This window comes from Miniopterus schreibersii (assembly GCF_964146895.1).
Source record: "Miniopterus schreibersii genome assembly, chromosome: 3".
Lineage (NCBI taxonomy): Eukaryota > Metazoa > Chordata > Mammalia > Chiroptera > Miniopteridae > Miniopterus > Miniopterus schreibersii.
This window is the reverse complement of record NC_138103.1, coordinates 76,838,789-76,864,082: the sequence shown is the minus strand read 5'-3', so window position 1 is coordinate 76,864,082 and position 25,294 is coordinate 76,838,789. Positions and strand designations below refer to the sequence as shown.

The 25,294-nt window shown below is 42.4% G+C and overlaps 1 protein-coding gene across 1 annotated transcript; it reads right to left on the bottom strand.

Annotated features, from left to right (window-relative positions):
• Positions 1-226: 226 nt before the first annotated feature.
• Positions 227-25,242, bottom strand: SDHA (succinate dehydrogenase complex flavoprotein subunit A). The gene is made up of 15 exons (XM_081133196.1): positions 25,063-25,242; positions 19,310-19,396; positions 18,777-18,938; positions 16,672-16,815; positions 16,238-16,402; positions 14,868-15,016; positions 14,067-14,191; positions 12,674-12,842; positions 11,266-11,461; positions 10,269-10,440; positions 9,182-9,300; positions 4,205-4,316; positions 3,968-4,098; positions 2,138-2,251; positions 227-481 (listed from the first exon to the last, which is right to left on the bottom strand). The coding sequence occupies exons 1-15, from the start codon at positions 25,123-25,125 to the stop codon at positions 395-397; spliced, it is 1,995 nt and encodes a 664-aa protein (XP_080989322.1). The 5' UTR covers positions 25,126-25,242; the 3' UTR covers positions 227-394.
• Between the last annotated feature and the right edge of the window lie 52 nt (positions 25,243-25,294).

Here is a 25,294-nt window from a genome sequence, read left to right as displayed (position 1 = left end):
ACAAGGAGGAAATGTTTGTTTTCTTCATTTGCTGCCAAGCAGTAAAATTCATTTTTACTTAAATATACACTAAAACAAAATTTTGGGCTTTCAGTGTACCAGAATAAAAAGATAACCACATTTAATATTTCAGGTCAACAAATATGCCTAAAGCAAGTCTATAATTTATGTTTTAAGAATCCTGCCAAGTTTTATTATTTCACAAGAATGAAGCAAGGGATAAAAGTAAGCTTAACACTGTGGCTTCAATCACTGGCAAGCTGCTGACCACTGGTCTCTACTCAGATGGCATTTCTCATTCACTAGAGAACAGAATTTTAAAAATACAGTCACACTTTGAACATGTCTGTGAGCTATTATACATTATTACAAAAGCAGGTCAACTCCGGTCTCATCAGTAGGAGCGAATGGCTGGGGGAACTGTGGCGCAGTCAGACTCATTTAAAGTTTTGTCGATTACAGGTCTGTATTCCAGCGAAACCTTAAACAGAGGAGTCAATGGTAAGTTGGGGCACAAAAATGTACAAACAGCACTATCATAATGATCTTTTGAAAAATTAACTATAAAAGTAGATTTGTACACAAATATGCAGGCACTTAAAAACAAAGGTATTCAGTGGAGTATTTTTTAACAACAAACTTGAAAATGATCTAAATGTACAGCAGGAGACTAGCCATGTAATTACGGTAAGTTTGTGTCTTAGAACATAGCAGATCAAATGACTACAAAATTCTTAATGCTTTACAAAAATGCTCAAAAAGTAGGTAGAACTCTGTATATGCTGTCATACTTTAAGTATCATTGCACTGTGTATTTACTTCCATTTTATTCTACTTGTAAGTGAATATATACACACATAAGGAAAAGACTACACATACATAAAATGAAGGAAATATTTCAAAAGGGCAATAAAGAATATTTCTAATTGGGGAGCTTATAAATGTTAATTTTCTTTATTCTTTTTGTACTTTCTATACTTTCTAACATGAGCATGTATTTCTTTTATAATCACCCAAAAACCCAAACAGCCCTGGCTGGTGTGGCTCAGTTGATTGAGTGAGCACCATCACATACATGGAGAAGGTCACCGGTCGGATTCCCAGTCAGGGAACATGCCCAGGTGGTGGGTTCGGTCTCCGGGCAGTGTGCATATGGCAGGCAACAAACAGATGTTTCTCTCTCTCTCCCTCCTCCTCTCTCTCTCTCCCTTCTTCTCTCTAAAATCAATAAAAACATTAAAAAAACTCCAACATTACTAAAAATAGGGTTGCACTGAGAGGGGGAAGCCTGACTTCTTCCCATACAGTCAGAAAATAGCGTTCATGAAAAATTTGAAAATGACTAACTGCCCGGATTAAGTGGTCATAGTGGGCACTCTCTATATATGTAAATATTTAATCCTCACCCAAGGAAATGTTTATTGCTTTTACAGAGGAAGAGAGAAACAGGAAGGAGAGAAACACTGATCAATTAATTCCCTCCGTATGCACCCTGATTGAGGATCAAACCCGCAACCTTTTGGAGTACGGGACAACACTCCAACCAACTAAGCCACCAGCCAGGCGTAGGCACTCTATATTAAGAGATGACCAGAGAGCACAACTTAATTTCTGTAAACTCAGATAAAGGATCAAGACTATCCTTACAAGCTACGAAAAGCTTAGGGGTAAACACTTTGTATCCTAATTTCTATCTTAACGCCTGGCAAAAATGCCCAATGGGTAAGACCAGAAGCCCCTACTGCAATCTCAGCTGACTATTCCTAGGACCTGCCCACCCCAACCCCTTTGCTTGCTCCCTGAACCCCCTGGACTTCCATGAGGCTGCTTCCAGGTGGTCTAGCCAATGGGAGGGGAAGGGAAGAGGGGTATTTTCCTATCTCAGCCCACTCACCATTTCAGACCTGGCCACCATGTCTTCATGTGCTCACTCCCTGCCCAGCTCCAATGCTGTGGAAGGCCAGCCCTTCTGAACCACTCACCCATGCTGAATTCTGTTTCCAGGCAGATGCCTGACAGTGTCTTTTTCAGTGGTGTCTCAAATCTATGGCAGTCGATTTAAATCCACAGTGTATCTCCCAGTTCATTAAATGCCATGTGTCAGTGCACATATAAGCAAACCACATTCCCCACCTACCTTCCCAGTCTTGACATCAACATAGGAAAGGGTGTGCTTCCTCCAGTGCTGCTCAAATGGCTTCTTCTGCTGCCCTTGGATGGGTTTGGAATAATCATATTCATCAACCCGCTCCTGAGGCCAAGGAAGTAAGTATATTTCAGAAAACATCAAATACAATTACATTCCAACTTTCTCATTACTCTAACAGAGCAATATAACCACAAAAATATGGCTAACAGATACATGATGTAGGAACCCCTACATCCCACTCAACAAGGAGGTCCCATGCAGACCTTGTTCAGAGAGCTGGGACCTCCCTAGGCCATTTTTCAAACCATTTCTGCCACTCTACAATGAAAACCACTTGGGTACATCTCGTCAAAAAGAACACATAGCATGTAACATGGTACAACTAAGTACCAGACGCAGAAGAATGGAGAAACAAGGCGTGCCAGCCATTTGCCAGCTGTCAGCCTCTAGTTATTGGTAAGCTCCTCACTCTGTACCAGCCAATCCCAGAACCCTATGCCTTTACTCATCCCATTTCCACCACAGCCCAAATCCTGAGGTGGTCAGGACCCCTGAGGTCAGACCACACAGCTGGGCAGTGGGTTTGCACTGGCAGGGAGGGTTCCAGAGTTAATGTGCTTTTATACACTTAAAGTCTATCAAATACTTTCTCTGTCTTTTTGCTCTATACTCTGGGAGAGTTCACCTTCAGTCTTTTAATTTAAATGTTTTAATCTTAGCAAATCATATTAAAAATTTCAAAATCTTGTAAAGAGAAGCTGAATGCTTTTAAGGAGTAACTTGTACATGGTAATAGATAAGCCACACAAGAGCCTCTTCAAATAAAACACAAGAGATTCAAACACTTGTTATTTCTGCAGAGTGAGGCAAGTGTGGGGGTGGGCAGAAGCAAGACCTTTTACCTAGGGGCAAGAGAGCTCAGAACATTCTCTTCTAAAGTAAGAGACAAGGCACACTCTCCTGGGGTGAACAGGTTCTAAGTGCTATCTGACTGAATGAAATGAAGTCTTCATTGCAGCCACAAGAACTGCCAACCCACAACCTGGAGAAGCTTTCAGTCCTTCTGTACACATGATGAATGTGCTTACCAATCTCTTCCTTCACACCAAGTAAACAGCAAATCTAATCCAGCCCCAATCAGTGGAAAATCAATAAAATTTCACAGTAAATCAAGATCCTCTTCCTTAGCCAATCCCCAACTCACCCTGTTTGGTGGACAGGTAAGGCTGTCAGCAACCCAAACATTGTCCTAGACAAGAGTCTGTGTGCCTGTCTGGGGGGAGGTGGCTCAGATTGCTGATGTCGTTCACCCTTAACTGGCATTTGCCCCAAGGTCCTCTGTCCACGAATTGTTTTTTTCTCATAAACTGAGTGTTCTTTTCTGGCAGAATATGACAAGTGTGCTCTGTATAAAAAGCAGCTCCTTTAAAAATATTGCGACCCCAAGACAAGGACTCATAATCACAGGCACAAAAACGATGATTTACTCATCATTTTAAATCACTAAAGTAGCGTTTTCTGGCAACAGTACTTGAGCTGCAAGCTAACCTTTGCCCTAGTGAGGAAAAGTGCATTCTGCTTAGAGATGCCACTGTTGGCAGCAGGAGATACTGATTCAAAGCCAGAAAAAAGTCCTGTGGTAGGAATACCATGAGAACACAGGTATAAAAGTTAATAGGAGCAAAGAAAAGCATGTTTTTCAATTTACTTCTCTCATTTTACTCAAAATGGGAGTAAAATGTAGAGAAATTGCAAGGTCAATTAGGAATGCCCATGGGGAAGAAACATGGTGAACCCGAGTGTGTCATGAAAGCGCACCTTATAATCTTCCCGGGCATGAGCACCACGTGACTCCTTCCGGGCCTCTGCTCCATAAATGGTCTGAAGGGCACAGAGCATCAGGTTCTGCAGCTCCAAGGTCTCCACCAGGTCTGTGTTCCAGACCATTCCTGGGGACACACAAGGTACCCGTGAGAAACAAACAGGGTGGGGCTGTCATTGCTAAATGGGATATCCTGCACCCCAACTATGTGCAGGGGCCAGGGAACTGCTCACCTCTGTCAAACGTCTTCAGATGCTTTAGGTCTCCGTAGAGCTGGCTGATTTTCTCACAGCCCTCCTGTAAGACGCTGCCCACACGGAACACTGCAGCATGATTTTGCATTGACTATAAAACAAAATACCATTGGGAAACTTTTATCCATAGGAAGCCATGTCAAAAACTCCTAAATGTTCAGATTTTCCTCTTGTGCATTTCATTTTCTCTAAAATATTTACGTAAATTAAATAGAAAAACTAGGAAATTCAGACTTTTATTACATTGAATTTTAAAATGAAGCTTTGTGAGATACTCTTAGCAACTTTCAAACATGCATTACAATATTAACTATAGTCACCATGCTGTACATTACACCCCCAGGACTTATTTTAAACTGGAAATTTGTATTTTTTGGCCCCTTTCACTCATTTTGTAACTCCTCACCTCTGGCAACCACCAATCTGTTCTCTGTACCTAAGAGCTTGGTTATGTGTGTTTTAAGGTTCCACATATGAGAGTATATGGTAATTGTCTTTCTCTGACTTACTTCACTTAGCATAACACCCTCCAGGTTCACCTATTTTGTTCCACATGGCAAGACTTCCTTCTTTTTTATGGCTGAATAACATTCCACTGTACATATGTGCCACATCTTTAAACATTCATCTGTCAATGTTTCCATGATTTGGCAACTGTAAATGCTTTCGCAATGGACACAAGGAAGCATGTATCTTTTTGAATTAATGTTTTTCTTTGGATAAATACCTAGAAGTGGAATTGCTGAATCAATAGTAGTTCCATTTTGATTTTTTGAGGAACCTCCATGCTTTTTTTATAGTGGCTACACCAATTTACATTCCCACCAACAGTGTACATGGGTTCCCTTTCTCCACATCCTCACCAACACTTATTTCTAATCTTTTTGATGACAGCCCTTCTGACAGGTGAGGTGATATCATATTGTAGTTTTGATATGCATTTCCCTGATGAATAATGTTGAGTATCTTTTCATGTACCTGTTGGCCATTTGTATGTCTTCTTTGCAAAAATGTTTATTAAGATCCTCTGCCCACTTTTAAATCAGATTTTTATTTTTTTGCTATTAAGTTCTATGAGTTCTTTATATATTTCATGTATTAGTCCCTTATTAGATACATGATTTGCAAATATTTTCTTCCATCCCATAGGTTGCCTTTTCATTTTGTTGATGGTTTCCTTTCCTGTGCAGAATCTTCTTAGTTTGATGTAGTCCTACTTGTTTATTTACCCTCTAGCTGCGTTTGCTTCTGCAAAAATCATCACCAAGATTGATGTCAAGGAGCTCACTCCTGTTTTCTTCTAGGAGCTTTATGGTTTTAAGTCTTTAATTCATTTTGAGTTAATTTTTGGGTACAGTGTAAGACAGTGATCCAGTTTCATTCTTCTGCTTGTGGCTGTCCAATTTTCCCAACACCATTTATTGAAGAGACTGTCCTTTCCCAATTGTATATTCTTGGCTCTTTAGCAATAAATTCATTAACCATATATACACGGATTTCTGATTTCTCTATTCTGTTCCACTGATCTATACATCTGTTTTTATTCCAATACCATACATACTGCTTTGATTACTACAGCTTTGTAATACAGTTTGAAATCAGAGTGTGATGCCTCCAGCTTTGTTCTTCCTTCTCACTATTACTGTGGCTATTTGGGATCTTTTGTGGTTCCACACAAATTTTAGGGTTATTTGTTTTAAGTAAAAAATGCCATTGGAATTTTGATAGGGATTGCACTGAATCTGTAGGTTACTTCGGGTAGTATGGGCATCTTAACAATATTAATTCTTACTATCCATGAGCACAGAATCTATTTGCCTTCTTCAATTCCTTTCATAAATATAGTTTTCAGTTTACAGGTTTTTCAAATCTTGGTTACATTTACTCCTATGTAGTTTGTTCTTTTTGATGTAAATTGGATTGTTTTCTTAATTTCTCTTTCTGAAAGCTCGTTATCAGTATATAGAAATGCAACAGATTTTGTGTGTTGATTTTGTATCCTACAACTTGAGTGAATTCATTTCTTGGTTCTAGCAGTTTTTTGGTGGACTCTGTAGGGTTCTCTACATACGGTTCTCATGTCGTCTGCAAATAGTGACAGCTTTACTTAATCTTTTCTAACTTAGATGCATTTTAGTTCTTTTTCTTGACTTAATGCTCTGGCTAGGACTGCCAATACTATGCTGAATAAAACTGGTGAGAGTAGGCATCCTTGTCTTGTTCATGGTCTTAGAGGAAAAGTTTTCAGCCTTTCACCGTTGAGTATAATATAAACAATGGGCTTGTCGTTTATGGCCTTTACTATGTTGAGGTATGTTCTTTCTATACCCACTTTATTGAGCATTTTTATCATTAATGGATGTTAAAATAAAGTTTTGATTAAAGCTTTTAATAAATGGTGGTGGAAAGGGTGTAAGCTCTCCATGCTCGAATAACTGAGGAGACAACAGCTACATGAGGGCTACAGGACACCTCCTCGCCCTACTCACAAGGCTTGATGTTAAGTTTTACAAGAGCCAGCAGACACCCTGTTGGTGACACAAACTAAGAAGTGCTGAGATAATGAGGTGGTGAGCAGTGGGTGCTGAGCTGGGAGGTCGTGAGGAGGCCTGGAAACCCTCACTGCTCACTCTGCTGGTTATTCAGTAGAAGATCCTCATATATTAAGTACTTTAGAGTTTTACTGCTTATAGTCCTAAGAAATGGGATATGAAATAAACTTGAAAGTTAGACATGAGAAGCAGAATCTACCTGTTTCCCATCATTTACTAAATGACTTTTCATCATTCTTGAAAAACCCCTTTATCATATGCTAAATCCCAGCATGTACTGAGAGGCCTATTTCTGGAATTGATTTTGTCCTACTGACCTAGATGTCTCTCGCTCTACCAATAACAAACTAATGTAGCTTTATAATTTAATTCTATTTAATAGGCATCTCACCTACTTCCTTAGAATGACGTATCACTGTAAGATTATAATGCACACCATCAATGTCATGGTTTTTCAGGAAGAGCAAATGGAAAAAAATTCTTAGAATCTAGTAAATATTAGTTAATACATTCATATTCTCAATAATCCTAGTTTTTCATACCCTTTTTACATTCGGTAAAAATGTTAGGTTTATTCAAGGCATTTTAAACATTTTTGGCTGTAGTGCAAATGAGATACTAACTTTTGAATAGATTTTTGCTGGCATCTTGGAAAGTTACTAATTTTTGTATATGAATCTTTTATCCAGACACCTTACTTCATTCTTGCATTGTTTTTATTAGCTTTTCAGTTTATTCTCTTGGAATTCTTAGGTAATCATATCTGTAAGTAATGATAATTTTATCTATTTCTTTTTTATTTTTATTTTTAAATGTTTTTATTGATTTCAGAGAGAGGAAGGGAGAGATAGAAAGAAACATCAATGATGAGAATTATAAACTGACTGTGTCCTACAACGCCTCCTACTGGGGATTGAGCCCACAACCCTGGCATGTGCCCTGACTGGGAACTGAACCATGATCTCCAGGTTCATGGGTCTGTGCTCAACCATTGGGACACACCGGCCAGACTTATCTATTTCTTTTCAATACTTACCTAATTTCTTTTGTTTCTTACTGTATATGCTGGAATCAGCAAAAAAATTACTCCCTCTCCATCACTCAAATGTAAATTCCACCAGGGCAGCAATTTTTGTGTTTTGTTCAATGCTGACTCTAACATCTAGAACACTGCCTGGCACATGGTAGATACCAGTACATGCCTTTTTTGGTGGGAGGCCTCCAGTGCTTCAAAGTCTCTCATGGATTTGCCATTTCTATTACCCAAATAACACAATGGTCACATCTGTCCTAGCTGAACCCCTACCCTTGAAATCAGCACCCTACAAAAGTCCTGCAGAACATCACTCAACTGGTTTTCCATAAACATACTTCTGTTCCTTCACTCATGCTATTTTCCTTACCAGTCCAGGAAGCCTCCCTGAAGTCCAGTCTCACCTGAAGACATGGCCATATGAAACTTTTTTTCTTTTGGTGCTATCTGTGTGGATGTGCCACTGGACTCCTTTCAGAATATGACTAAAGCAAGGGGATTCTTTTCAGAAAATGTCTCCACACAGAAATTCTTGCAAATACTTTTAAGTGGACAGAGATCTCATTCATGCACCAAGAAGCCCTGTACTAAGAATCTGAGTGATTTCTAGCTGTTTTACATATTATTTTTATTGATCTAAACCTGTGTTATCCAATATAGTAGCCACTAACCGCATGTATCTATTTACATTAAAACTGAAATAAAGTTAAAATTCAGTTCCTTAGACTAGCTACATTTCACATGCTCCACAGTCACATAAGGTCAAAGATACAGAACATTTCCACCCTCACAGAATGTTCCACCAGACATGCTGACCTAGAACATAAATACTCTGACAGTAACCAATGCACAGATTACAGTTTCCACCCATGATCCATGCTCCTCTCTTCCTGATTTTATTTAAATGCATCAATGGCCCAATATAAAGATACTTCCCAGAGTTGCTGGAAGCTAGGTGTGATAATGAGACTACTTTCTCAGCAATGAAACGTGCTGGGCTTCAAAGAAGCCTGCTAAAAGTAAGCTTCCAGCTGGGAACTGAGCTCAGACTTTTCACTTTCCCTCCTCTTTCAGGCTGTGACATATACAGGATGGCTAGAGATGGTGTGAGGAAGGAAGCCCACATACAAGCATCCTGGAGCATATGAGAGAAGGCTGAGTCACTGATGCTGCGGAGTTGCTCTTGCTGCCCTTGGCTGCTACCCCCAGCCTTCTATGTGGAAAGACATGCACTTTTATCTTATTTGATTTCTTTTGTACTCCTACTTGACACAGGAAGAAATCTGTCCTTCTGCTGTTTACCTCAAACCCCAGTGCAGGGCTATCTGATGTAGCTGGTCTGCTCACTGCAGTGTGTGTACAGGTTCTTACCTTCTGCATGTTGAGTCGTAGTTCCGATGTTCTTATGCTTCCATCAGCAAATCTCAATTTGTCAAGATTCATGACGGATTCTTCCCCAGCATTTGCTTTAATAGGTGGAACTTTATCACCTATAAAAAAAAAAGGCTATAATTTAACTTCTGAAAAACATTGAGAAAAACCAAATGAATTTAATCACACCAAGTGTGTATTATAACTTTTCAGGCACTTCAAAAAAACACACCTGTAATTCTACCTGAACCACCCTATACTCGAGGAACCATCTGTTGACTTGGGTTCAAAGAGTAAACCTAAAGACAAAATGTCTGGCAGAGTAGGTGTCCAATAAGTAATTTGTGAATAACAAAAGAGAAACCATCTTTTAAGTTTAAAACTTAGATTTATGCAAACAAGCCTTGCACCATTACTCTATTAAGAGGAAAAATGGCATCCTTCAGAACAGTGGTTCTTGGCGAATCTGCCAACCCTATTTCCCTCCACAGGCCTGGCCAGCTGTGTTTATGTCTCCTGCTGACCCTGACCCTTGTACCCACATACCTACCCCTCAAGGTTTGCTGTTCTCGACTTTGTAAACAGATAAACATTTTGAGGGTTTTTAAGTTTTTGGGATGACATTTTTAAATGTATCGGTTGCTAGAGGCAACCAATCGATTGATGTCTCTCTCTCTCTCATGTCGATATTTCTCTCTCTCTCACTCCTTCTCCCCTTTCTACTCTCTCTGAAAAGCAATGAAAAAAAAATCCTCAGGTGAGAACTTAATAAAATAAAATAAAATAATAAAATAAATAATAAAATAAATAATAAAATTAAATATAAAATTAAATAAAATTTAAAAATAAAAAATTAAGTTAAAATAAAATAATTGAATTGAATTGAATTAAATTTAAAAAGACCCCACTCACGCTGTGTCCAATATTAAGTCTGCCACCATGTAAACCTCTGAATTTGTTTCCTCACCTATAGGGAGAAAACCAGACCACCACTACATGATCACTAAACAAATCTCCAATTACAGACCTTGACTTTGTAACCTTTGCCCCCTGAAGGACCCTGGCTAGCTACTTGAAGAAAACATACCAGGTCTGCAGGACTCTGCGATACTCAGGGCACATGCCCGGCCAAAGACAACCAAGTCCAAGAGTGAGTTTGCCCCAAGACGGTTGGCACCATGCACGGAGGCACAGGCAGCCTCCCCACAGGCGTACAGGCCAGGCACGACCTGGTCCCGGCCATTCACATGCCTCAGTACCTTTGGGAAAGAGGAACAGAAACGTAAGAGCAGTCTGCACAGACCCTTCCCTACAAGGGGCAGCCATGACATAAGTCAGAGCAAGGACATGATCTTCTCTTGTCTGCAGGGAACCCTCTGGACCTATGCGCCCAGTCTCCTCCCTCTACCTCTGGATACTTGGTTACCCTATGCCAAGGTCAAAGGAATCCAAATGGCAGCACCTGTGATGTCAATCCCATGGCTAATTCTCATCAGAAACCTCACCCAACCAGACTTGACCCTCTTTATTTCCCCCCTCCGCTTCTGACTTGAGATGGAGGGAGCACGGCAGAGCTCAGGAGCATTAAACTATGAGGTAGAAGACTTGAATTGTCATTCAGATTCTTCCAACTTATTACTCGTCTGTGAAGTAAGAATACAATTCCTACCCAGCTCACCTCAGGAGGGACTAAAAGTAACTGATTGAAAAGCTCTTTGTGAACTGCGAACCACCCAAATATATTAATTGTCTAGAACACACAATTGACAAGATCACTACCTCCTGATACCTGGAGAAATAACATGAGAATGTACAGGAAAAATCTGCAAATGATGTCTATAACTATTTACTAAGAAGGGATTAATAAATTATTAAGGATTGATTGTTATTAAGGAGTGAATGCAAAAACTGGAATATAACTAAGGACTTCCTCTGCCCTCCAGCTATAGCAATTTAAAGTAAGTGCAACCTATCAAACAAAAGGTACTTTTTTGAGGAAAACATCTGCCTTTTCCTCTAAGATCTAAAGGGACAACTGTGAGGTGGGCCCACTGTCCCCATTCTCTTTTCTGCTGTGTAGTCACCTGTCCCTTGTAGTTAGTGGGAATGCCACCCATGTTATAATGCACAGTGGGAAGAACAGGGATCGGCTCCTTGGTGACGTCCACACCCGCAAAGATCATGGCCGTCTCTGAAATGCCAGGCAGGCGCATGGCCAGCTGCTCCGGGGGCAGGTGGTGCAACTGCAGGTAGACGTGATCTTTCTCAGGGCCACAGCCTCTGGTAAAAAAGGGCAGGATAACATAAGGCAAAGAACGGTGATTATAGAAAACATGAGGTTACAAAATCATTGAAGCACATGAGACTCCTCACTTTTTGATACTGAATAAAACCTACCCATCTCTCCTTTTCTAAGCAACTACTATGTGCCAGGGTAGACTCTAGTAACACAGACAGCCATCATGGCCTCACTGGGCTCACAGTTTGCTATGCTTTCTTTGGTAAATGCATTAGAAAGTCCTTTTATGCCAAATACCCCAAAGAATCATTTGACTTCTCATTTTTTTATATAAAAATGTAAAACCTCCAACAGCCATACCAGCAAATATTTGACATATCACCACAATAAAGTGTCAGGCACTGAAGGGCCTAAAGATGCAAATAGCCCACATACCTTGAAGGTCCTAAAACATGAGTTAAAACACAATACAAGCCCGGCTGGCGTGGCTCAGTGATTGAGCATCGACACATGAACAAGGAGGTAACGCTTCAATTCCCAGTCAGGGCACATGCCGGTGTTGTGGGCTCGATCCCCAGTAGGGAGCATGCAGGAGGCAGCCAATCAATGACTCTCTCTCATCATTGATTTTTCTATTTCTCTCTCCCTCCCCCTTCCTCTCTCTGAAATAAACAAACAAATACATTAAAAAAACACACAAAAAAACATGCAACACACCACCAAAGGCTTCCACACTACTTGCAGGTTGGGCATGTTCCACTTCGCCGACACTGTCACTATCACACTCACATACAAAAAATGTTCCACAGATTTCAGAAAGATTTACCCTGAACTAGCTACACTTCTAGCCCTGGTCAGGTGGCTCAGCTGGTTGGAGTATTGTCCCATACACCAAAAAGGTTTCAGGTTCGATTCCCCCGTTGGGGCATGTATGGCAGACAACCAATCAATGTTTCTCTCTCCCTCTAAAAAAAATCATCCTCAGGTGAAGATTTAAAAACAAACAAACCACAAAACTGGCTAAACTTCTTAAAATGTAACTCTCTATATAGACATACACTAACAGGCAACAGTCAGAAGTAGCAGAGGCAAAAGCCCATCTGCCAATTCAGAAGTGGGAGTGGGTACTGCAACTCACACAGAAGCCATACCAGCCCATGTTTAAAATGCAGACGTAAACAACAGTCACCAAAGAGAAAGGAGGCTCTGTGAGCATGCATATGCACTCAGGCACCTTTGGAGATCACACAGACCTTCCTTCACGGATTTCCAGAGTCATGGATCGGGACACGACGTCTCTGGAGGCTAGGTCCTTTGCTACCGGGGCATATCGCTCCATGAACCTCTCGCCTTGACTGTTAATGAGAATGCCTCCCTCTCCGCGGCACCCTTCTGTGATGAGACAACCAGCACCATATATGCCTGCAAAGAACCCAATTAATTAAATATTTATAACCTGAAAATGCTACGCCTATGCAAGTATTTTCTAAAAGACATTGGGGAGGGGAGGGCAAAGGGTATGCAAAGGACATTAAAGTCAACAAGACAGAAGAAAAGTTAAGAAATAGTAAATAGAAAGTTTTGATAATAAAAGGTACTGATAAAACTGCAGTGAGGAGGAAGGACAGCTGCAGTGGACAATGCTACAGCCTTGCCAAGTAATCTGACTTTAACTGCATTTTAACCCTTCAACACAACTAAGTATATGTTAAATATCTCTGGTTTTGCTTTAAGGAAGCATGAGAACAGAGCTCTAAATAAATCATAGAAGGAATTAAGAAGTCTGGTTAAAATTAGTAATTATAAAACTACCTATTACATTTTTTATTCTTCATCCCTGGCAGGGATCAGAAAGAACATACGGACAGAGCAAAGAGAAAACACAGGTCTAGCTCTTAGCATGGGGGCCACTGCCACCATGTGTGAAGTCTCATCTATTGACAGGTCAGAAAAGCAACCCACAAAGAAAGGTCAGGATGAGATTCATCTCCTAAGAGACAGATTCTCAGATTCATTTATGGATAACATCCCTGCAACTCTCTCAAATCTGCAACCCCAGCCTAGACCGCCCTCCTTTCGAATCCCACACTTGTACTGTCTGACGACCGAAGATGAGTGCATCTCCACCATGACAGGCACCCTCCCTCATTAGCACCTCACGGAGCCCTGCAGGTCAGAGCTTTATACTGACGTCACTGTTACTGTGGCAGCCCAATGTTCTCCCTACAAACTGAAATCTGCCTATGCCACTTTTCTGGTCACATGTATTCCACCTCACTTTCAGGATACTGACTTAGTAAATACTGACTGAGGTCCTACCAGGTAGGTGCCAGGCACTGAGAGCACAGCAGTAAATGAGACAGACCTGTCGCTGCCTCCTGGAGCTGACAACCCAGTGGGAAAAGGGACAATGAACAATCACTGCTTTACAAAGGGGATAAGTACACCTGAGCAAGGTGTAGTTAAAAAAGGGCCTCCACTACCTTGCAGGGAAGCAGGGAAAGTCTCCTGAGGAAATGACAAGTTAGGACCTTGGAGATAAGAAAGTGGTAAGTCTGTATAGGAACTGCAGAAGAGCATTCCACAGGTACTAAGTGCTTAAAAGACACAAATAGCTTCAGTTCCATGAAGGTAGTCCCATCCTACCTGTGGGGTGGAACTGAACAAACTCCAAGTCCTGGCAGGGAAGGCCTGCCCTGGTGATCATTGCAGTGCCATCTCCGGTGCTGGTGTGGGCAGACGTGCAGCTGAAGTAGGTACGCCCATAGCCTCTGGAAAAGACAAGCCAGCACAGTGAGAGTGGTAACTACACACAGCACCAGATCAGAATCTCCTTTCTAATGGCACTGAGTGGACAGCAGCCCATGTAGACCACCACAGGTGCCCTCTGCATACACTACCCTGGGCAACTGGGAGGGGAGCCTGGGAAAGAGAAAGTACTCTCATTTGTACTTTGGTACTTTTGTGCTGTTTGAGCGATTTCTCATATGATAAGGATATCTCACTTTTATAATAAAATTTTTAAATGTTTATAGATTCACCTTTTTAAAGGTTTAAAATAACAGACTGATGGTATAAAATGGAATTTACATCATATGAACAAACAGCACTTATCTACCTGAGAAATCAGTATAAAACAGTATCCATTAAAGCAAAAGAGACACTATTCCAGAAAGTGTCATGTGATTCTCTAGGCCTCAGTTTCTTCAAGTCTGCCCTGTGAACTGATGATAGGACACTTTCTCGCCCACTTCACAGGCAGGTGTTGTTATTGCCCTGTGAGAGAAGAGAAATTGAGGCTGGCAAAAGTGATTATCCTCACAGGCTAAGTGATGACCTATGTCTGAACCACATGTCCAAAATGCCTCTACTTCTATTAGGATAAAGAAAGCCTGAAACTCAACCTCCCCGTAGAGAAATGAAATACAATTAAAATTAGATTCCTACCCAGTAGCTATAACAGTGTTCTTTGCTCTTATGCGATGGATGGTCCCGTCTTCTATGCACAGTGCGATAACACCACGACACTCCCCATTTTCCATGAGGAGATCCAAAGCAAAATACTCTACAAAATAGCTGGTATCATATCGCAAAGACTAAAAAAAAAAAAAAAAAGCCCACATTTAGGGTGTTAAACCAACATTTAAGGCAATGCTGTTCATATGAACAGGTTAAAAACCTTGATGTATAACAAATGAATAAATGCATCAGGTAAACCCTAGGAGAGTACCAGGCTGGAAACAAGTCACAGACGCCAACTCACACCAACACAGTGCTGATACTATCGTGAAACAGCACAAAAGGGGCTCTACTCCAGGCTGTATAAACAAAACATAAAAAGTTGCACATATGTCAATGCATGCCAGGAGGAAACTGACTCCAGGAGAGACTGGTAATGTGCTAACACATCCCTTATTTCTCCACATCCTAATAGGCATTCCAGGCTCTCTGGTACCGCACATAGCTTGACACCAGAGTTAGGGACCCACAGACCATAGGGTCTGGGCTTAGGCTGGGCTATACTATAAGGCAGCTGCTAGCCAAATACCACCACTTAGTCTAAATAAAACAAAACATTCAGTCCCTCAGCACACCAGCCATATTTGTGACGGTCACATGTGGCTGGAAGTTGCTAGATTGGACAGCCCAGATAAGCGTATTCCTATGGCAGCAGAAGGTTCAATACTGGACAACGATGGCCCAAACCCTGGATCTGACAGTCCCCTCGGCAAACGGAAGGGTCTTTCATGAAACTGTCAGCTTCCCAGATGACACACAATTCCACGGGATGAGCAAGTCCTGTTACATATTAGTCAGAGAAAGCACTGGTATTCTAACACTTGCAAATCAATGGCCTGTCCCATTTGTAAACAAGAGTTCAGAATACTGATTATTCTGAATCAATATCATTCAGAATATTGATTATCTGGCTATGCGAAAGTTGGCCCTGATTATCCAGTGACTACTAGCCCTCAATTCTTAGTCCAGTTTTAACAGTAAGTATTAAATCAATCAGCTCATGAACTCAAGGGTGGTGAAAGGGCCTTAAAATATGTGCTCTGCTCTTATACTTTCAGTGTGACAGGATTACAAATTCAAACCTGGTATGTAATGATTACCAATTTAGTTTTCTAAAATAAATACTTTCCAATCAACAATTTCTATACAAGGCCTACCAAGGTATTCTGTTGTTTAAGACACTCCTTAGGCTGACATTCTGACACTCTGACGCATCTCCAGGGTGGCCTGTCTCCGGTTCATCTGCTTGGCCAGAATGGACCATGTCCCATCACCCTAGGCACCCAGGCCAGCCTCACCCTTCCATACAACGTGTGCAGCAGTGAGTGGCCAGTGCGGTCAGCCACACAGCAGCACCGATGGGCCTGCCCGCCTTTCCCAAACTTGAGGCTCTGTCCGCCAAAGGCCCGCTGGTAGATCTTCCCATCCTCAGTTCTGCTAAATGGCATGCCGTAATTCTCTAGCTGTGAAACAAAAACAAACACCTAGTACTTCAAAGGAATCAAGACACTCATGGCTAACTTACTGTGAGCAACTTCAGCCTAAATCTGCAAACCCAACATGAATACATTCTATGAAAACGTCAACATTTCTGAAAAGAGAAAAATTTCCTTTAATGAATTGAATGGTTAATAGCAGAAAAGATTTCCCTTGTTACACTGACTTGTCACCATCCTTTTCAGCTGACCACACCTGCCTCAATCCCACTAGAAACAGACTGTGAGGACCTTACCTCAACCACAGAGGCGGGGGCCTGCTCTGTCATGTAGTGGATGGCGTCCTGGTCCCCCAGCCAGTCAGAGCCCTTCACGGTGTCATAGAAGTGCCACCTCCAGTTGTCCTCCTCCATGTTCCCCAGAGCAGCATTGATTCCTCCCTGAAAACACAAAGCAACCTTAGGAGCTACAAATGGGAGCCCCACAGCATCTTTCAGGCTCATCTCTCCAGGGCCCTTCCTTGGGAACTGGATTTGGAGGGAGCCCCAAGTACTTGTGAGGTAACTATCTGTGAGGGATCTGACTACAGACCAGTTCTAGGACCTTCCTTAGCAGAGAGAGGCAGCACTGCATGACAGATTCCAAATCACACCTCCTCCCCTTAACAAGCTAATGATGTGGGCCAAGTTACTGCATCCCTCAGCCTTAGTCTCTCTATCTGTGAAGGAGACATGAAGTTAAACTCCTTGAAGAGTTGTCTGGAGAACTAAGCAAGAGGTTACATGTGCAATGCTTCTTACCAAAACTGGCACATAAAAGGTATTCAAAAAATCTGGATAATTTTATGACAAAATGTTTCTAATGATATTTTATGGGTATATGTTAAAAACAAGAAGTACTTACTGCCAAGTAATAAACTCCAAACTCAGAGTCACACTCCCCATACCCCCACTTCCTTTTGCTGGGCACAGTCACCCCATCCCTGCCTTATCCCCACTGTCTCTGCCCCTTCAGAGGCACAGAAAATGCAGCACAGGGACAAATGTTAAGGCTCGCCCTTTTCCCCCACAGCTTAAAATCAGATTCCTCTTCTTCAGGTAATCTTTTTTCCATAAGTAAAGGCACATTTTATAACTTACATTTTTTTTCCAATTGTTCTTCAATCACAACTTTTGAATCAAGCACACCCACATTGGAATTCCTTCCCCACTTAGTGCCACCGTGCCTCAGTTTCCCAAGTTATGTGTTAGGACAAAAATGAGTTCCTGGCAGACAGTGAGGAACCTGTTACTTCCTTCTTCCCTTCTCTAACCCCTCAACCTGTAAACCCAAATGCAACCCTGATAGAATGGTATAGAATAGTAGCACAATATAGAAAGCTGGTTTAAAATATAAAACTACTTGGCGCGGTGCATGCATAAATGCTATTTATCTTATTGCTGCTTTTAGTAAGAATCAGAGACATAGATGCCTGGTCTTCTGGGCATTCCTTAGAAGTACTCTCCAGACTTTCCCAGGACCTGACCTGTCTCATCCTTCCAATTAAACCTCTTTTTTTGAGAACCAACATTCAAGTTAGGCTACCCTTTCCTTATTCTTTTTATCTTATTAATACTGCACTACCTGAACACTTTTATTTTACAACATTATTTAGAATTATCTGTTTGTATTTTTCCTTTTAGACAACAAATTCTCCAAAGGTATGTATTATTTATTCTTTAGTTTACAAAACACAGCTCAGAACAAAGTATCTGGACAGCTAAGTGTCTGAAGAATGCTGCTGGACACTGACTACAGGTTGCTCCAGATTAGGGAGGCTGTTATGGTCCCTGGAAAGGCACCACACGCTCTGCTGTCTCTATTAGAAAGGACAAATAGGACTTTGGAATACTGCCTGTGTGCAAGCGGACACACCTAGTGTGCCAAGGACGAGAGAACAAAACTATGAAACCACCAGGTAATCTCCCCTTACTTTTGTCCTCCCCCTCAGTTCAGAGCCACCATTTCACTGTCCTGCACACTCATGCCAGTGTCAAAGCCCATCACCACCACCCCTAATGAGGATGCGGCAGGAACCACGAGATCCAGAGCAGACAGTAAACAAGCCCAGAGACAAGCTCATTTCAGACTGGCAAGTGCAATAAAGAAAGTTTAACCAAGAAGAGGGGAGGGGGCTGGGTGGAGTGGTCAGAGAAGACCCAAATGTCAGTAGAGCAGAAACTGAGGTGACAACAAGGCTCCAGGCAATGAGTGATCCCTAAGGGAGATCCCTAAGGGAGTGAGCAGAGTGGGTGAAAGAGCATGGTGGGAAGGCGGACTGTGGCAGGAGGTTGTTCTGGCAGAGGCTAGATTGCACAGTGCCTTGCAGGTGCCAAAAGCACTGAGAGCCCCTTTCTCTTACCTGGGCTGCCACAGTGTGGGATCTGGTGGGAAAGAGCTTTGTAACACAGGCTGTGTTAAACCCTGCCTCAGAAAGGCCAAATGCAGCTCGCAAGCCTGCCCCTCCAGCGCCAACCACCACTGCGTCAAATTCATGATCCACTACTGGGTATTGCGTAGAAATCTGGAAAAGAAAATTTCACCTGTCAGCCACCCATTCAACTATGTCAAATACTGAGACTGTAGCTACAGTGAAAGCTTAAAGGGAATGAAAGAAGAAACACAAAGAGCAAGTGCCCAGAGAGCCTCCACCATGCGTGAGGCTGGATATCAACAACTCATAGTTCTGAGATGTGGCAGGCACTTCAGTGAAAGGGAACAGCTCTACTCATGCCAGCTCTACACTAAACAATAATCTGGGCATGCAATGGAATGAGAATTTTTTCCTTTAAATAAAACCTGGGTATTACTCAAAAATATTAAAAATTGGTATAGATCATTACCGCTATAAGCCAAGAAAATAATTTATAATGGAACAAAAAGCCATGAACTTACTGAATCTGAAACTTTAGCAGATGACCTCTTATTCCCATCAACAGTGAAGTGAAAACCACGGGATCCTGTCTGCAATGCTGCCGGCCGCTGATGAGAGAGATGGAGAGCACTAAGTGTCTTGAAGAAACAGGGGACTTGTAATTAAAATTTCCTCTACTAAGTTGCCAACCTATTTATGTATTCAGGTGCTCCCTGCTTTACCCAGAAACTTTACCTGGAAGCCTGCCTGTACTGAACTCTGAAGGACAGAGCAGGGGCTAAGGATCCAGACAAGCCCAAAGGGGACTTGGCACTCTAGGAAAAGCCCTTCTAGATAAAGCTGGGATCCAAACAAGATACTTACCAACTCAGATAGGAAATAAAAAAGGTATACTTTCACATTAATTTCTTAATTTATGTTACTTAAATGGATAAGGGAAAGACATCTACATTGTATGAGTGGTAGTTTTGCAAATAAGGAAGCACTTTTACTGAATCCATCATAACCTCTTCACACTGGAGCTACACCCATCTGTGAGGTTTTGTGATTCACTGGGAAGGTACGAGACATTGTAGCAGGAGATCAATGCTCTAGGGCAGGCTCTACTGCTTGTTGTGACACTTAGGCACCAGTGATGTTATCCCTTCACTGTACACGAGGATTCCAGGCCGAGATGCTAACAGTCCTGCTTCGCCATCCTCCACATCTTCACTAGGCTTCAGCCATACCACCTTCTCACCTGTCTACACCACAGTGCCATTCCCTCTGCCTGGACACTTGTCCCTGGCCTTTCCCTAGGGAACCTCTACAATTCTCTAAGACTCGGCTTAAAGGTCCTATCCTATAAACATTTACCCAAGAATTATGTATTAATGAAATCACAGCCCAGCATGGGGCGATATTCTTCACATACTAAGAATGGTGAGCAACTTAGGGGATATGATTTTCCATTCTGCTGACTGCATTTTAGTAGACTATTGATAAAACAATAAGCCTTAGAAATACCATAAAGAACAGGTTTAGGAAATAAGCACATACAACAATGACAAAAGGGGATATGAGAGATGCCTTCAAGTATTCTGCAATTTGGAAGATGTTATTTACTCTGTGGGTTAAAAAAATTATTCTGTAGGCCAAAAAGTGGAGATTACAGGGAAGAGAATTTGGCAAGATACAAAATGAACTCTCACTGAGCTGTTGTAAACTAAATGGACTTCGCTGTAAGATGAAAGGACTCCAGAAAGGGCTGGATGACTTGACCACCTGTGAGGAAAACTCAGAGGTGGCTCCTACCTTTAAAGCACCCTCTAACTCTAAGACTGAATGATGACTGGCACAAATATTTGAGTTTATTTTAATAACTCCAATTACAAAGTAGTTTCTTGGATTTTTAAAGCTGAACTGATAAGGGAAATATTCTTAAATTCTCCAATTTATTTTTAAGTACATTTGTTCTTATTGACATGAGGCAATTCAGTTTTTTCTTTCAGAAAATGAATGAAAAAGAACTAAAAACAACAAATATTCGTCTGCTTCAATTTAATTTTTTAAATGGCAAAATCATATTTTAACAAAGAAGTCATCGAAAGACTTTTAATACAAACATTCTTGAAAACTGTATAGAGTACAATATAAGTATAGGTAATAGTACCAATAAGAACAGTACACTTTGTAATACCAAATTAAAATAGGACAGTGAGATTCTGTAAGTATTTATTTCTTGTTTGGATGTTCAATAAAGATATACACACACTTAAATGGGGCAGCTTCTGTAATAAAATCTTTAACAAAGGACACTGTCTCCCTGTGGAAAAATAGTAACACCAACTTTTGTATCTGATGGGGGCACGGGGAGCAACTGTAGAGTCTGGAGAGTCCAATTGTAACCCAATTTCTGTCTCTAGATAAAACTAATTTTATGTCACTTACTAATCTACTGTGTTTTTTTAAGAGAAATCATAAAACACTTTCTAACAGGGCAACATGAAGAATGGGAAATCTACCTAAGGTACAACTAAAAGGAACACTCATAGACCTTTTACTAATAGTACAGGTGACTGAATTAGGAGGTAAAAGGGAAGAAGGGTAGAGATACTGATGTCATCAATCTAGCAAAGAGGGGAGTCCTCATCTAATAGACTACACCTATGAATCATGAACAAGAAACTCAATTGTTAGTATAATCTATACAATTACAAAAGTAGCCAACAGAGGATCTGAAAGTGATTGTATAACTATATTGGGAGGACTGAGAAAGTGGGAAGTAAGATGGTTTAAGTAAACTAAACCCTTATTTACCAGCAAAAGTCCATGTCTAAAATGGATAAAAATGCAACTGCATATGAGCTAGAGAAACGGAGGTAAATATGAAGGATCAATACCAGAAACAATTTGGAATTGATTCCATTGGGGAACAAGTCTGGGGGGGAAAAAGGGGTCTTATTCCTTTTCATTTATAAGGCCTTCTGCACTCATTGACTTTTCCTTTTTTACAACTATGTATAATTATTTTCATTAAAAATTTAAAGACTTTGCCTGGCTGGTGTGGCTCAGCGGATGAGCATCGGCCTATGATCCAGGAGATGGAGGTTCGATTCCCAGTCAGGGCACATGTCGGGGTTGCAGGCTCAATCCCCAGTGGGGGGCACACAGAAGGCAGCTGATCAATGACTCTCTCATCACTGATGTTTCTATCTTTCTCTCTCTCCCTCTCCCTTCCTCACTCTGTAATCGATAGATATATTTAAAAAAATAAAAATTTAAGATTTTAAAAACAGGGATGCTTAAAATATAGCTGACAAGATAATAATACAGTTCACAAGGTTACTGAGCACAGGCTGCAAGCTGTGGGCCCTGGCTCAGATGAGCATACACAAAGATTTCACATATTATATCACAGAATCCTCATTAACCCCAAGAGAAACTGAGTCTATCCAGGGTACCTGAGATTTGGACTTGGGTCTGTCTTGCTAGCTCCAGATCCTGCACTTTCCCTACTATCTAAAGACCCTTGGGGAAAAAATCTCTCGAACTCCAAATTAAGATGAATATCCAGGTAATGGTATCAATACCAAACCACAATTATTCAAGTGAACCACGAAAAACATCACACATGATACAAAACTCTATATGACTGACACTCTTATTACACCAAGAAGCAAAAAATGTAATTCTAGATACACCATTAAAACATATTCAGAATAATACGTACAAAGAAAAGAGATTAACTTAGATAGGACAAGGGTCTCAAGGTCTGGCAGTTCTAAACATAATTTCTTGCTAAACATTAAAATAAAGCACAGTATTTTGCAGATGCAGCAGTAAACAGGATAAGCCGACAAGAACTCAACCAATGGATAAATGCAGCAACTTTGGAGAGACAGAGCTTTAGATACAAATCTGAATCCATCTCCTTTATATTTGCTGCAAGTAAATAAAACTACATTGCCACAGCCATGTTCCATGTCTGGTTTTTAAGAGCATCCCAAGTGCAAACCTCTTAAGTTCCTCTTGAGTTCAGTAACAAATTCATCTGAAGTGAGCAGTTAACCAACAGTTATTTAAGTCCTCAATTTTACTTTTCCTTTCCATTAAACTACTTTGGAACAGTTGCAAACTGTCAGTACATTAGGACAGTTGGAAAGGAAATAAAAGGCAAAATAGTTTTGATGATTTTGTAACTTAAAAGCATTTTTAAATGACTTGGAAACCCCACAGAATTGTACAAAATGAGATAAAGAAAAAGTCTCTGTGGACTTTATCTAAATTCTCTCATCATCTACTTTCTGTGGACATTTCTCAGTTGGCATCATAAATTTCTCTATTTGTGCTGTCAAACTGACACTATTGTTCTCACCAATCTTAATCTCCAATAAATATACTGCTTGAGGGAAGAATTAATTTCCATAGGAAAACCTATCTTCATCAAGATAAAAAGACTTAAAAAGCCCAAGACCATCTTTTGTAGGCCTACCTTGTTCAATTTTACTCTCTATCTTGCCACCATGTTTACAACTACTTAAACACAGGACACCGATGAAGATTCAAGGAGAAAATGAAGGTAAAGCGCTGGCAGCTAAAAGCTGACTTCAACGCAGATCACTTCCAATCAAGTCAATATCAAAGATTTACACACTCTGACCTCTAGCGCTTAGAACCTCACTCTCACTTTCAGCTATAAACTGGAGCCAGAATTGTAGTCCAGCCTAGATAAAGAACAACTTTGGTTTTCATAACTTGACAAAGGGTGGGTGGTGGGTGAAGGGAGTTCCACAGGCTGCGGGGGGGGGGGGGGGGGGGGGGGGGGGGGGGCTTAGTCTGCACAAGGAATGCTTGGGCACCAGTCCGGGTTGAGGACAGACACATTAGCCCTTTTCCAATCACCACCAGTTACCAATCTGTCATTTCACCTAACAAGTAGGAAGCACTCAGAAGCCTGCTCCTTTGTTTAACTAAAAATACCCCACTAACCTCGACCTTCACGTGGACTCCCTACCTAATTGTGTCTTAGAGCCCAAAATGGGGTGGTCAGTAAGAATCTCACAGCATTTAAAATGCTTTCTGGTGTTGGCAGGATGGGATGCCTGACTAAACCCTCTCACATTTAACGTAAATTTTAATGCCTTGGTTCCAACTGGAACTTTTACGCGGTAATTAAATTACTACGTAGGTGGGTGAACAGGTTCATTTAAAAGAACCCAATATCTAAATCCTCCAAATTTAGTGTGCTTACAGAAACCATAAAAGACCAATTCTGAAGATGTAAAGAGTACGTTTGACAAACCCAGCACGAAGGCTGAGGCAAGCATACTTCTGCCGGTCATCCTAACAGACCCGAGCAGGCGGAGACACCTCCTCCACGGACCTCGACCTCCACAGATAGCGCCGGAAAACAAACGACCCGACGTCCCCTCCCAAATGTGGTTTTGCAGTCGGCGTCTTGACATTCTTCGTCTGATTTTTAAAAGTGTGCACAAACACCACGATACAAAACCCAAAACGAAGGGCCTAAACTTACTTGCCAGGCCCCGGTGTGGACACACAACCTACGAGTTCTCGAAAGGGGGCCCCGTTTTGCAAACAGTTGTAAGGCAAGCCGAGGTGAGGCTGTTAGACACTCGTTCCACCTCACCCCGCCTTGGGCGGCAAGGACGGAGCCGGGACTGAGCCCACGGACTCGAACCCCGCCCTGCCACCGGCCACCCGGGGCCTCGGGGCCCCATCTCCCCACCCAGAAGCTGAGGGGATCAGACGGGACGGTCCCGTAGGCTGTACGCAGAGCGCCCAGCCGTGCCGGCGCCAGCGGCCAAGGTCCCGGCTCCACGAACGTTCTGGAATTCCGAGGCCCGGGGCATCCCCAGGCCGCTACCCGCCGACATGACCTTGGGCAGGCAAGCTTCCCCTTCGCATTCACATGCCCGCTGCGGAGGCCAGGCGACCTTGGCCCAAGGGGCATCCGCACCCTGGGGATCCCGAAGAGGCTTGCGGGATCGTGACCTTCACCTGGACGCGGCCCGCCCGGCTTCGAAGAAAGTCCAGTGGCCCCCCCAGACGGAGCCTGACTCTGTCGGCGGCCCCGTGGGTCCTCCCGCTCCGGCTCGCAGGCGGCTCCCAGCCCGTCCAGATCAGAGACCAGGGAGCTGGGTCCTGGCGTCTACTCCGCCCCGGAGAGTGGGGACCATCCGCCTAGACCTCGCCCCCTTCCCCCGCCACCCCCACCCCCACTCCCACCCCAGCCCAGCGGGCCTCAGCCCGGCCCGCGATGCACACTCACCGCCCCCGACAGCGCCAGGCGTCTGGCGCGCAGCAGCCCAGACACAACCCGGACCCCTGACATTTCTAGTCTCCGCTGTGCAGTCCCACCAGCCCCCGCGCCCAGCCGCGCCTGCGCACCTCGCCGCGCCCGGGGTCGAGGCCGGAGGACACTGCGCCTGCGCACCACGCCGCGCCCCTGGTCACTGCTGGAAGAGAAATCGCGCCTGCGCACCTCGCCGCGACCCGGGGAG